The sequence below is a fragment of the Akebia trifoliata genome, chromosome 14 (genome assembly GCF_017979445.1).
Source record: "Akebia trifoliata isolate Shusen 1 chromosome 14, ASM1797944v1, whole genome shotgun sequence".
Taxonomy (NCBI): Eukaryota; Viridiplantae; Streptophyta; class Magnoliopsida; order Ranunculales; family Lardizabalaceae; genus Akebia; species Akebia trifoliata.
Genome location: NC_141388.1, coordinates 23,333,854 through 23,347,111, shown reverse-complemented (window position 1 = coordinate 23,347,111; position 13,258 = coordinate 23,333,854). Strand labels below are relative to the sequence as shown.

Genomic DNA, 13,258 nt, shown 5'->3' with positions numbered 1-13,258 from the left:
AATATAAGCATAGTAATTAAATGCATAGAATCTCTAAATGCTTTAACAAGACCTGTCCAAAAGTTTTGGGACAAGATAATTTGGGCAACCAATTTGCTTTTGGGTTTTTTAGACTAGGACTCATTGTTCCAATTTACTGGTACTTCAAAGGTTCTAAGTTTCGCCTTTTTCCTATGAAGGATTTGTAGTGTTAGAAAGGTAGTAGCAAAACGTGTGATTGCATGTCTAAGTAAATTACCATTTATATGAGCACGCATTCTTTGTAAAAGTAAAGCTTGTTTATACATAAAAACAACAACTTTTCTAGCTTTAGCTACAATACGTATATGCAATTTACCTATATCTTCTAATATGAGATCTATGCAATGTGTCGCACAAGGCGACCAATATAAGTGAGGCCTCATAGTCATTAAGAGGTGGCCGATGGCCACATAAGCAACGACATTACCCATTGCTACTTGGACAACATGTTCTTCACCAATTTTATCTAGTAGTTGAAATAAGTACTCGATTGTAGGAGAATGGGCTGAAGCATCCACATATTTAAGGAATGTTGTTCTTATAGGACAATTAACTAAAAGGTTAATTATTATTGCTGATTCTATCTGTCTATCCATTGCCCATTAGAGTACATCCATAGATTTTTTCAAGATTCTCGATATTTAGTAATTAAACCTTGGGTAAACTCTACCTCCTATTTTAGACATGGTTCTCGTATTTCATGGTATGAAGGTAGTTTGAGGCTAGGTCTAAATTGACCAATTGTTTCTACCAATACTTTGAAGCTTTTTAATTTAACGGTATTGAAAGCAATACTGGCTTTGGTATAACCATTTAGCTATGTATTGAATGGTAGTTTTCCTATCTTTAGTACTACATTTTATGGTTGTTTGAATTGGATTTTTACCTTTTACTCTTTGATTAATCTCATCTTCTGGATGTGGTCTACAACACATCGTCTGGATGTGTTCTACACCACTTATCATGTGGATCACGAGCTTGAACTCTTTTAGTAGCTCTTCGTGGGGGAGGAACCGGTGGTCGACTACGTCTCGTCGATGTAGGGCAAGTATCATATGCGATTATGTCATCGTCGTCTTCATCAATCTCACTACCTTCAATGTAACTTTCTAAGTTAATTGCATCAACTTTTTTTTCCTAGACATCTTGTCCATGTATTCCATGATCTCCCTTCGGATCTTGGGTGTAATCTTATCACATGCCCTTGCATTTGATTTCGACATATGCCAAACTTAGCTAGATAATTCTCAAAGTCCCCAACACTGTCGGACCTGAAGATCTTAATATTAGTGTCATACTAAGTCAACACCTTTTTATGGAAGTTCTTCATAAGATTTGGAACTTCATCATGAGATTTTAGTAGATACAGTCACGTAGCATGTGAAAAATCATCCACAAATATAATAAAATAGTGATAGCCATTTAGAGCGACAGTAGGACAAGGATTCATTAGTATGAACAAATTTGAAAAGGAAACAAACTTCTTGTAATACTGGAATAAAAAGAGGTTTTACAAACTTCACACTGTAAACTTTGAAAAGAAACATACGCAAACAACTTCAGAAAAAAATACGTAAAGACCCAAAAGACAGGTAGCCTAAGCAAGCATGCCACAAGTAGATATTAGCTTCAACGAGCTAAAAATAGAGGACTGATACACCAAAGGGGATGGAGATGCGCAATCCTATAAGTAGAGGCCATCAGTTTCATGCCTAGTTCCAATCATCCTCCTTGTGGTCAAGACCTGAAACACACAATGAGAGAGATAAAAGGTAACATTGCAATTAAGTGTATTGGTTAAAGCTACTCACATATAAAAGATTGGTAGTCAATTTAGGACCATGTAGAACTGAAGATAAGGATAAAGGTGTTTGAGAAAGGGACGACTCATTGTTCAAAAATGGAGGAGAGGTAGCCATTTGCAATTTGCATTTTATCCCTACCGAAACATAAAGTATAGGACGAGAAAAGTGATGACGTACCAGTCATATGATCAAAGGCTCCTGAATCAATGATCCAGGAAGAAGAAGAAATAGATGCAAGATTGGCAGATGCTAAAATACTTGTGAGAGCAAAAGCTGAAGATGCAAAAGATCCCTGATCAAGATGAGCTTGAAGGCCCCTGAGTTTCTCATTCTCGTCATGAGACATAGGACACATATCAACCGAACTAGGTCAGAGGGGGATTTCTACAATGATCACATTTCCAAATCTCTTTCCCATCACTAGTAAAAGAAGGCTTGCGAGGTCCACTCAGATTTCCCTTTGGAGGAAGGGAAAACAACAATACAATAGCAGAACGATCTCTTGTAGGTGGGGACGAAACATAACAACACAACAACTTTCCTCACTCTGAACAATAGAATATATCGTAGTTAGAGAGGGAAGCTCACCCTTGCTTAAGAGTTGCACCTGCGCCATCTCATATTCTAGTTTGAGATTCATCAAGAATTCAAACACACGGTCCTCTTCCAATAATCGCCTATAAACCAGGCCATCTTTGGGAGATTCCTTTTGAACAACTCGATAATGGTCTAATTCTTCCCACTTAGCACGTAGGGAAGAAAAGAAGGCATCTAATGTCTTTTACCCCCAGTGAAGATTACCAATCTCTTAGCAAAGCTCATAAATGTGAGCAATGTTTTGGAGTTGTGAGTAGGTTTGAGCCACGATATCCCATATATCTTTAGTTGTATTGAAGAACAGAAGGCCTCGACTAATAGATGGATGCATTGAATTTAGGAGCCAAGAAATCACCAAGGAGTTCTCGCAATCACATTTCTCAAACAACACATCTTTTGAATTGGGCTGAGGAAGCTTCCCATTTATGTACCCTGCCTGTCCACGATCATGAATGCACCTCTTGGCTGATTGAGACCACTCTAAATAGTTGGTGCCATCCAACTTAATGGTGGTAATTTGATGAGAAGGGTTATCACCGTAACTTTGAACTTGATAATTCCAATGTGAGGTGACTTCAAAGGAGCCTGAAGAAGCCATTTATGCTCGAAAGTTAACCAAGAACGCAAGAAAACACAAACCGTAAAAGAAGATCACCCAAAACAGAAAAGAGAATTGGGGTTGATCTAGTAAGGGTGGCGGTAGGAGTAGGGGGCGTCTTCGATTTCTCTTCATCGATCATCCACATAATTGAGAATAAAGAGTTTTGGTTGCTTCCACAAATTGAGACTCACCAAAAACAACCAACGAAAAATAACAACACTTTCTTTGATTCGTGCACTTCACGAAGTCAGAAAAGGGATTTTGTAGCTATTTTTATTAAATTTTTTCCTAATTTACCCCCAAAACCTTGCCAAAACTAACCAAAAAATTTCAATAAAACTAATAAAATATCCTTTACCAACTAACACGAAGGAGAGACACGAACTTGTAGGGTTCACAGGCCATATGGTTCCCTACGCAAGCCATACAACCATTATTCAAGGAGGAGAACTACTCTTCAGTCTTCAGAAGCTTTTATGGGAGGCTCTAATGCCAAGTTGACTTTGTTTTAGGGTTTCTTAGGAGGTGGAAGAGGAAGAGAGGAGAGGAGAGTAGAAAAGATGAAAAGTGAGATATCTTGTCTCATGTCCTCATCCCTTTTATAATAAAACTTTTGGAAATTAGAAGGTATTCCTAATAAATGGAAAAAAAAAAAAAACAAATAAACCTAGAAAGCATAATAAATTCGCTATCTATTCTTATTATTACACATTTATATTTGTTGCTACAGATATAGAAGGTGAGATTTCATTTGACCATCATACCTCTTGTATTCGTCAAGCACTCTGATAATCTCACGGTTGATAATCAGACTAAGTATGTTTGAAGAGTTCTACCAGACGAATGTTAGAGGTCTATTAAAAGTTGATAAGGAGATCCCTTCTCTCAACATCAAAAATATGAAAGTCAAAGTCATCAGTGCCCAAACTCAGCCTCTTCCTTGTGGTTGAGCTCTCTAGTGTGGCCGAATTCTTCAGCATAATTGCTCTTTAATACGGTTGAATTCTCATGTATAGCATCCTTTAGTATGGTTGCACTCACCAATATTACAGAATTTTCCGGTGTTGAGAAGTTCTCTTGTATTGGTTGAATTCTTTAGTGTGCCTGAATTCTCTGGTATTATTTAATCCTATAGTGTGTCCGAATTCTCCAGTGTGGTGTGGTTGAACACTCCAATATAACGAAACTATCTGATAGCCATACTCTAAACTCTACAAATTTTAGGAGAGAGAAGAGAAGAGCATGAATAACGTATGAAGAATTTGGTCTTGAGATGGTAATGATATTGTATTAACTGCCTGGCATACAATGGACTGGCCAACTCAACTTGTGGACATTGTCACTGTTTTGGTAACAAAGCTCATAAATTTATTTTAAAATTAGTATAAAAAATTTTATTGATAAAAATGGCCGAGATGGCCCCAAATACAAGAAAAAGGAAAGGAATAAAACAAAGGAAAAGAACAAGACTGACTTAAGCTACACAAGGCACAAAGCATCCCACTTAAAAGCAAAATATTCGAAGAACACCCCTACAAACTCCTTGGTTAATCTGCTCCAATGGAATAGCCTACCCAAGATATCCAGAGTAACCTCTTCAGTAGACTTCTCTTCACCGTGGAATACCCTACTATCCCTCTCTATCCAAAGACTCCAAATTGCGAAAGGGAGAACAGCCCAGAAATACATTTTCCTGTTGGAGAAAATGTTAAGTGTCCACCCATTAAACAAAGAAAGGATGTCCCAAGGAAAGACCCAACTCAAATGAAAGAGAGACATGAAGTGGGTATACACTAAGGCCGAGTATGAGCAATGAATGAGAATGTGATTCCCCGAATCTCTTGCCCTTTTACAAAGGAAGCAAAAATTAGGTGTTGAAAGTCCTCTCTTAATTAGATTATTGAAAGTGAGAATTTTCCCAAGTGCTGCTGTCCAAATAAAGAAACTGATTTTTGAAGGGACTAGAGAGGACCAAATGGCACAATGAGGGAAGGAAAAAGAGGGAGGAGGCTAAAAGTTTTTAAAGAAAGATCTGACAAAGAATGTTTTATCCTTGGACAAACTCCACTCTCTTTGGTCTTCCTCATTTTCAACAAAGATGTAGGAATTAATGATGTCGAGAAGTGATGCAACTTTATTTATTTCCCAATCGTTCAAGTCCCTCCTTAAATCCCATCCCAAGAGAGGTTATGCCCAATGCGAATCATACAATCAAACTCCGCGGTGAATTTCTTCAAAGAAAGAGCATAGATGGAAGGCTACTGAGAAGAAAGAGGCACATTGCCACACAACCTATACTCCCAAAACAATGCTAATCATACAATCAAACCTCATAAATGAGTCTCTCTCTCTCTCTCTCTTCCTCCATGCCTCTCTTTAGTTTATCTATTTGCATATTGGGTGTGGTGCCCCAACTTGAGGCACTTGGGTCCTTGAGATTTTTGGCTCTACATCTATCTGTTCAATTCAGTGAACGATCTACAGCACAGACAAACTAATTTTATGAGACAAATTAAATGTTTTTTTCCTTTTAGTCCTGTTTGTTGCTTCCAGCTACCATGGTTTGTATTACATCGGGTTCACTGGATTATCTTTCATGAAGTCTAATGTTTCCTCTTTTTTATTTAAAGGTCTGGCATTCGAAGGAACTCATTTGTCATATATTCCAACTCCATAATTTGAATCAACCATGCCACTTTCGTAAAACTATATCTTTGAGCAATTTTGAAATGTTGTTTTTGTGCTTTGGACATGGCTAGGCAGATTGTTTTTAGCTAAATATGTGACTAGTTAACTATCTGTTCATGGTTGTAACATTTCTAGTGTGTTGCAGATTGATCGGCTCCTCACTTTGCTTGTGGAGGAGGTGTCACAGGCTGAAAGATCTGGCCATCCCCTTCCGTTGACCATTGTCTTTGTTGAAAGGAAGGTATTGCAGCTATGAATTTGCATTTACTAATTTTTCTTGCGTGCTTTTTTAGTGTATGATTTTGAGATTATGACGAGAAATGCCATAATGACAAGGACCTGACTTGTCATGAATTCGTGGTAGACAGATTTTAGGCACATGTTTGCACAACTATTAGCATAAAGCTTTAGTTATTTATTCCCCTCCCTTGCGCACCCACCCTTCCTTCTTTTATGTTGTGCTATCTTACTTAAAAGTTGAATGAGTGTCTTTCAGTGTTTTTGTTTTTCCAATATTATTATTCTGTGTCTTAATTTCTATTACAGAATGCATTTGTACATAACCTCTTTTTCCTGTGAGATTTGAATGTACATCCTTTCTCTTTTTCAGATGGTTCGGGTTTTCCCCAAGAGCCATGATATAATGAAGTGCTAACACATACGCGGTCTGTTCGCGTTTGACATGGCAAGTACACACAACCATAGATCTTTTTCTTCGGGATACACAAGGAAAAAGATCTACGGTTCTGTGCACTTGCCACGTCAAATGCTTACAGACTGCATATGTCAGCGTGTCATTTTATCATTAGTCTTTTCCCAAAGTTTCATTCCATTATTATAAGGGTGGACTTTCAATATCTTCTCCCACAGAAACTAAAAAAAACACACCTTTGGGCTAATCTTCCATCAGCCATTGGTAGGGGGTCTTTGGAAAGAATAAAAGGGTGTTTCAAGGTAAGGAAAGTACTTCCCAAGCTGTTATTCTGGAGATATTGGGGATGCTATACTTTTGGTCCAAGCTGATTGGGGAATTCGTGGTGGTCTTATTTGAGGATTTTGTATTTGGATGGGATACTCTTTGTGATTCGTAACTTTTAGGGGGTTTAGCTTGTATTTGCTTTTTTCTGTTTTCTCTATATTGGGGGCTACCTCAGCTTCCTTCTCTTTCTTTTTTCTCTCTTCTTTGATTAATAAAATTTACACTTACCAAATATACATATAGGGTGGCGCTTGGCTCACAATCTTAGGTTCACAAAAGGCTCACAAAAGTTTTGTCCTATGTGGATTAAAATTTTATGGTCCCTTGTCCAAATTGAAGTACCCTGAATTTGCATCTTTACAATTATTATATAGACCTTTCAATGAAATTATTAGTTACACTGTTCCTGACCACCAGACATAGCTAAGCATGTCGAATTCTCACCGAACTTGCCTCAAGTTTGGACTTTTGTAAGGTTGATCTTGTGAAATGAGACCAACAGTTTGCCGACTAAGGTCACAAGGATCATTTATTTATAAGGAAATGCTTCCCTTGCCTTTTCTTCTACTTTTTTCTTCTATCAATATCAATATCAATCATCGTCATCATCATTATCATTTTTGTTTTATCCCAAGAATTGTGGCGGGCCACATCAATCCCATTTCACCTTTAGCCTGAACCATATCTTCAGTCAAGGCATGTTTTTTTAGATCTTTTCTTGCCACCTTCTTCCACATCATCGGCCTTCCTCTCACACCCTTTTCATCAATAAATTGTTAAAAAAGAAGAAGAGATATTTGTTACTCTTAACCAATTTAGTATCCTTTGTGCCAGTGATACATTTAATTTTTCAGGTCCTTTTTCTTTTTAATAAAATTGAAACGTACAAGTGTTTTTATTTATTTATTGTTTTCTAATCTATGTTTATTTAAATCACTTGCGAAGTTAGATATTCTGTGGGTTCTTCGAACTCCTTAATAAAACACTTTACAGTGGTTTACTATGAAACTTTGATCTTGTTAATTGTATCCATGAAAGTACTGAAAATGTTAATTGAAGTCCTTCTACAGACTAGGTGCGATGAAATAGCAGAAGCTCTGGTAGCACAAGGTTTGCATGCAGTTGCTCTTCATGGTGGCCGTAGCCAAAGTGAAAGAGAGGCAGCTCTTCGAGATTTTAGAAATGGCTCTACAAATATTTTGGTATGCTTCATGTTCGTGCCTGTCTAAATTGCTAGAGAGAATTCAAGTGTAACTTATTTAATGGGGCTCTATATGCAGGTTGCTACAGATGTTGCATCTCGTGGTTTGGATGTCACAGGAGTTGCTCATGTTGTTAATCTAGATCTCCCAAAGGTATGTTTGGCTGCAAGTGGCAGTTTTTTTTTTTCTCGCTGTCTGAATCTCATCTATCTGAAGAATGGTTTTAAATCTCGCCCTTGCCAGAGTCATCTCAGTATCATCCATGAACGAGACGGATAGACACAGCATCTCAACTGTGCAAAATCTTGTGAGATAAACGAGATGACTCGGACGAGATTTCAAGTCAGTAAAACTTGACCGGGCTGAGTCAACTGGCATTTTGTATATTTTGATTAAAATAATTGTTTTTTTAGAATTTAAATATTTATTATATAAATAAACATTATTACTAAAGGTTTTATGATCTACCTTATTTTATAAAATATTTATAATTATTTTCTTATAGATATGTATGAATAAATTATTCTAAACCGAGTTAAATGGTTTACCTCGTCCGAGACAACTTGGTCTCGTCCACGGACGAGATGAGATGTCAAAGCAAGTTTTGAAACCATGATCTGAAGTCTCTCTAATGGGACCTGGTAGGTTACTTAAATTATATCGAGTTCTTTTAAATTCTTACTGCCTTCCCAGTAATCCACACTGACATTTGTTGTTCTGTACTTAATATCTATTGCGTATCATATTCTTCTTCAATTTAAAAGAAGAGTAATTGCCCCATAAAATTTATTCAGCAACAAATCTTTAATTTCTGATGGGTGAATTTTCTGTACAATCCATTGCTCCAAAATATTTATAATTGTGCTTATTATATACCGTACCCAAAATCTCTCTGGTTATAGACAATGGAGGATTATGTGCACCGGATTGGAAGAACAGGGCGTGCAGGATCAACAGGCCAAGCTACTTCGTTTTACACTGACCGTGACATGGTGTTGTTGTCATGTTCCATCTTTTCCTTTTCTTTCCATATTATTCCTATTTGTGCAAGCACTGACATCAACTTTTTTTTTTCTTTGCTCTCTTGTTTGGTGGTGGCTTCATCTCATAGTTCCTATTGGCACATATAAGGAAAGCAATTGCAGATGTTGAATCTGGAAACACTGTGGCCTTTGCAACTGGGAAGGTATGTTTTTCCTGTACTACTAGCCTCACCTCAAATGTTAAAATCTTTTTAGTAAGTATACTTGTGCAGTCTTTCCTGCATTTATTTTTTAGAGCTGCTATTGGCACCCAAATTTTTTAAATTATTTCTCACTCTCCAATTAATAATGATTAAAACACACTCTTCAAACATTACAAAGGCTTGGCTCAAATTATAATCTCAACATTACAAAACATTATGACATTTCTTCAAACAATTTCAGTACTTGTTTACAATTATGATTAGGCTCGTATAAAATCCTATACCCAAAAAAAGGGAAATCTATCAAAAAAGAAAAAGAGATAGCTGCTATTGGCACCCGAACCTTTTCTTATTCTCAACCATTCACTTAGTTGCTTTATTTATAATTGGGGTGTAATAAGTAAAAGTTGGGGTGCCAATAGCAGCTGTCTTATTTTTATCTATATCTATTTTCATGCTTTATCTTACTTTTAAAGGGATTAATAAGCATAGGCTTGTTCCCCAGCATAAGCTGATGTATTCCTTAACACCCATCTTTGTATCTGTCAACTCCTGGTTTGTTGTGTCGTGACTCTTACTGGTATTGAGTATTAGGTTGCAAGGAAGAAGGAGAGAGAAGCAGCAGCTGCACAGAAAGAAAGTATTACATTATCTAAGCTATCCATGATGGGTCCCACATCAATTAATGTTGAGGATAAGTACAGATACATGCTTGCTCCTGCAAACTTGAAGAAAGAGGGTGCCGCAGATGATGCTTGGGATGAATGACAGAAAGCGAAAGCTCTGCTTTTGTACACTCTTGTTTTAAGGACGACTTGATGTTTCATTTTCGGGGTGGGTCCCAAGAATCGGTACAACAGGTAACATTTTTACTCATAATTGTTTTTAATTTCTGTTGATTTATCTGGAGGTCATAACTTTGATGAGTTGGGTTTTTTTGGATGTCATACTGTTACTGATGACTACAAAACATGCACATACAGGTATATGGCTCCTGACTTGAGTTGGGAAGCACAACACATGATGAAGATGAATGGGAATTTTTCTTGTAAGTTCATTTAAATGTCTATTCATCAATTTAGTTAGCCCTTATATACCCAGGATTAGTTGCCGATGCATTTAAATATTTGTACGAGTGGCATACGTTCAATGCATTTTGTGACTGGTGTTAATTTTCATGAAAAATAACTTAGTTTGCTTTAAAATCCGTGACTGATCCAAATTGTAAACCAGTTCATGAATAGATGTAGTAGTATTACAGATGGTTCTAGTTTTGGTGGTAGGGCTTCTAAAAAACTTGCCGATAGGGCCTTAGCACCCACAAAAGCTCTGCAAAGAAATGGCATCTTTGGTTCCTGCATTTAGGTTCTTGCAGTGTCATTCAACAGGTTTTTACTTCAATGAAATAATCTTCATGCGGAATATTTTTTTTCTTGAAGAGACCCAAATATCTGATATAGGCACCAAAGTATTCTAGGCATCAATGTAATCCCTGGGATTATTGTGGAATGGGGTTATTTGGCTGTAAGAAATTTAGAATGCAAATTTTGCTACACCTTTGTTCCTGGGTTATGAAATCTTCAGTCTTGAGAGAAGAAATCAGCGCTGGCAATGATCCGACTTTTATCCGGTATCCGATCCGAAAAATAGGATCCGAATCAAGATTTTAGATTTTCGGATTGGATTCAGATTGACCCCAACCCAATCTGATAAAAATCCTATCCGATCAATTCTCTTTTTTTAATACAACCCCCTCTCTTTCCTCTTATTTAAAAAATGAAAATAAAATAAAAATATCTCTGAAATCTTCCCCAAATTTCTCTCTAACAAGAGTATGAGAGAATTAAAAAATCGTATACCCCTCCTCATTAATCCATCCTTGAACATTATCTTCTGTATAGCGACCTTCCCTGTAATGGTAGACAAGAATCCTTGGACGAGATGGTGATGAATATGAAGAGGGCAAATGAATCGAAGCTTTGTTCAAGGGGAAGTGAAAGGACTTGAAGTATGATCTTTGATTCTATTCTGACATTATTAAAGGGAAACAGGATTGGTACAGAGGGTTTTGAACGATTGAAGGGAGGAGGATCCACTTGTAGAGGGATTCTTCTTGTTGTAGTTGTTCGTGTTTTATTCGATCCATGACAGAGAAGCACTGCAGGTACACCATATCATCTGTGTGTGTGTGTGTGTGTGTGTGTGCGTGCGTGTATTGAAGAAGAGGAATGGAGGATGAGGAGAGGAAAGGATTTCCAACAAAACCCTAGATTTATTCCCAATCGGATTGCATTGGTTTCGGATTTAGATGAAACCTGAATCAGATCAGATTCAGTTTAAAGATGTATTGATCCGATCCGATCGGATCGGATCTGGATTATTGTGTAAAAAAGTGGATCAGTAGTGGTTTGGTATGCAATTCCTTTAGCTAACAAACACCAAATCCAAGTGATACCCCCCAATGATTTGGTGTTTGTTAGCTAAATGAATCTTGTTAAGTCATTCATTTTTGTGAATGTCATGTCTTACTTGTGCTATTGAAATGGTTTTACTATCTATATATCTATGTTTTGGGTTTTCCTCTTGTTCAGTGGGTAATGTATAATAGGGAGGGATTGTGTAATCATGCCTTCGGTGAACATGCCTAAATCATCACTATCGAATTTTCAAATGTCTTGGTCCCTAATCAATTCTTTTTCTATCCAAGAGCACACACCGGACTGGAGATCAATTGAAACAAGGATAGAACTACATATGACAAAACAGCTGTGATGATTGAAGAGAAAAATGAATCCAACTCCCCACTCAAAACAAAAACAAAAAAAGTGCAATGCATTAGATCAAATAGTAGAATGATCTAATGGAAAACTTCCTTTCTTGAGAGCATATCTAATTTCAACGATCCTCCCCTTCAGATGGAAATAGGATGGAAATCTCACACGAGATTAATAATAGATTGAACCTTATAGTCATTAAAAGTTCCTCCTAAAGCCAAGGTCCCAACACAATTTTTCTTTTTAGTCACCCAGTTGTGGTTCTTTGAGCAACATCTTCCTCAATTTCTTCATCATTTTGTTTAATAGCCACAAGATGATGGAAGTGGTCATTTTTGGGGCAAAAGATTAATGGATCCTGAGATAGTAACTTCTTTCTATATACCTTAACTTTTGGGTTGTAATTTAATAACTTAGTCTCGGTATAATCTTTCCTCCCAAGTGCCCGATCACCTTAAGAAAAATTTTAAAGAACCCAAAATATTATTTCTCAAGCGATGATCTTGTAGCTTGGGAAAAACCGCAAGCTCTTCACTTTTTAGAAGTGGCAAGCTCGCCAATACCCAAGATGCATATGTTATATTGGCAAAAAACAAACATTTGGATCAAACCCTAATATTAAAAATAGTGTAGGGTTTCTTATGAATATTTGTTTTAGCAAAAGATTATATGTATCTTGAGTGTGTTTCAAGAACTATCTAAATATGAACTCACTTCTCAAAAGTGATGAACTCAAGCAAGTAGTTCGTCGCGTAGTTTGCTTCAAGCGATGAGATTGTCTCTTGGGAAGAGCAACGATCTTGTTACTTTTAAGAAGTGATTAGCTTGCCAATGATTAGATCAAATGTTATTCTTTTTGAGATTAGGGTTTGATCCAAATGTCATACCCCCCCCATTGAGGTGTTGGTCGCTCATTTGCTAGATTGAGGAGTATTGCTTGAATCCACCCATGCCTCAATTGCTCTTGAGGCATTCACATGCCTCTTCCGTTGATGATGAGTCGAGTCATGATCTCATTCTTCCTCTCAATACTCAGGTGAGTTCGGGCTTATCACTTGGGAAAAGCAGCAAGCTCTTCATTTTTGAGAAATGGCAAGCAAGCCTGTTCAGATCAAATCCAAATCTAAAGGAGAATGTAATGTTTGATCTAAGTGTTGTTTTGCCAAGATAATATATGCATTATTTTGGGTATTTTGAGAAGATTTGTTATGTAACGAGCTTGTCACTTTTCAAAAATCACAAGGTTGCCTTTTTTTTATTTATTTATTTATACCAAGAGACGAAAATGCATATATTAACATGGCAAAAAGAACAATCATGTTAAATGTTACATCTAAATATTCAAATATATGAATATATGTTGTTGGTCATTGGAATTAATTAAAAGTTACATCCAATCTTTGAA

General features: G+C 36.8%; 1 protein-coding gene across 1 annotated transcript in view; it reads left to right on the top strand.

The window, feature by feature from the left end:
• The window catches only part of LOC147386570 (DEAD-box ATP-dependent RNA helicase 20-like), a 51,199-nt gene extending 40,913 nt beyond the window's left edge, over positions 1 to 10,286 (top strand). Inside the window, exons 9-15 of the mRNA XM_086422721.1 lie at positions 5,858 to 5,953; positions 7,762 to 7,893; positions 7,972 to 8,046; positions 8,796 to 8,885; positions 9,005 to 9,079; positions 9,674 to 9,939; positions 10,063 to 10,286. Coding sequence (XP_086278847.1) covers positions 5,858 to 5,953; positions 7,762 to 7,893; positions 7,972 to 8,046; positions 8,796 to 8,885; positions 9,005 to 9,079; positions 9,674 to 9,847 — 642 coding nt within the window. The 3' untranslated portion in view covers positions 9,848 to 9,939; positions 10,063 to 10,286. The remainder of the gene's footprint in view (positions 1 to 5,857; positions 5,954 to 7,761; positions 7,894 to 7,971; positions 8,047 to 8,795; positions 8,886 to 9,004; positions 9,080 to 9,673; positions 9,940 to 10,062) is intronic.
• Positions 10,287 to 13,258: the final 2,972 nt, after the last annotated feature.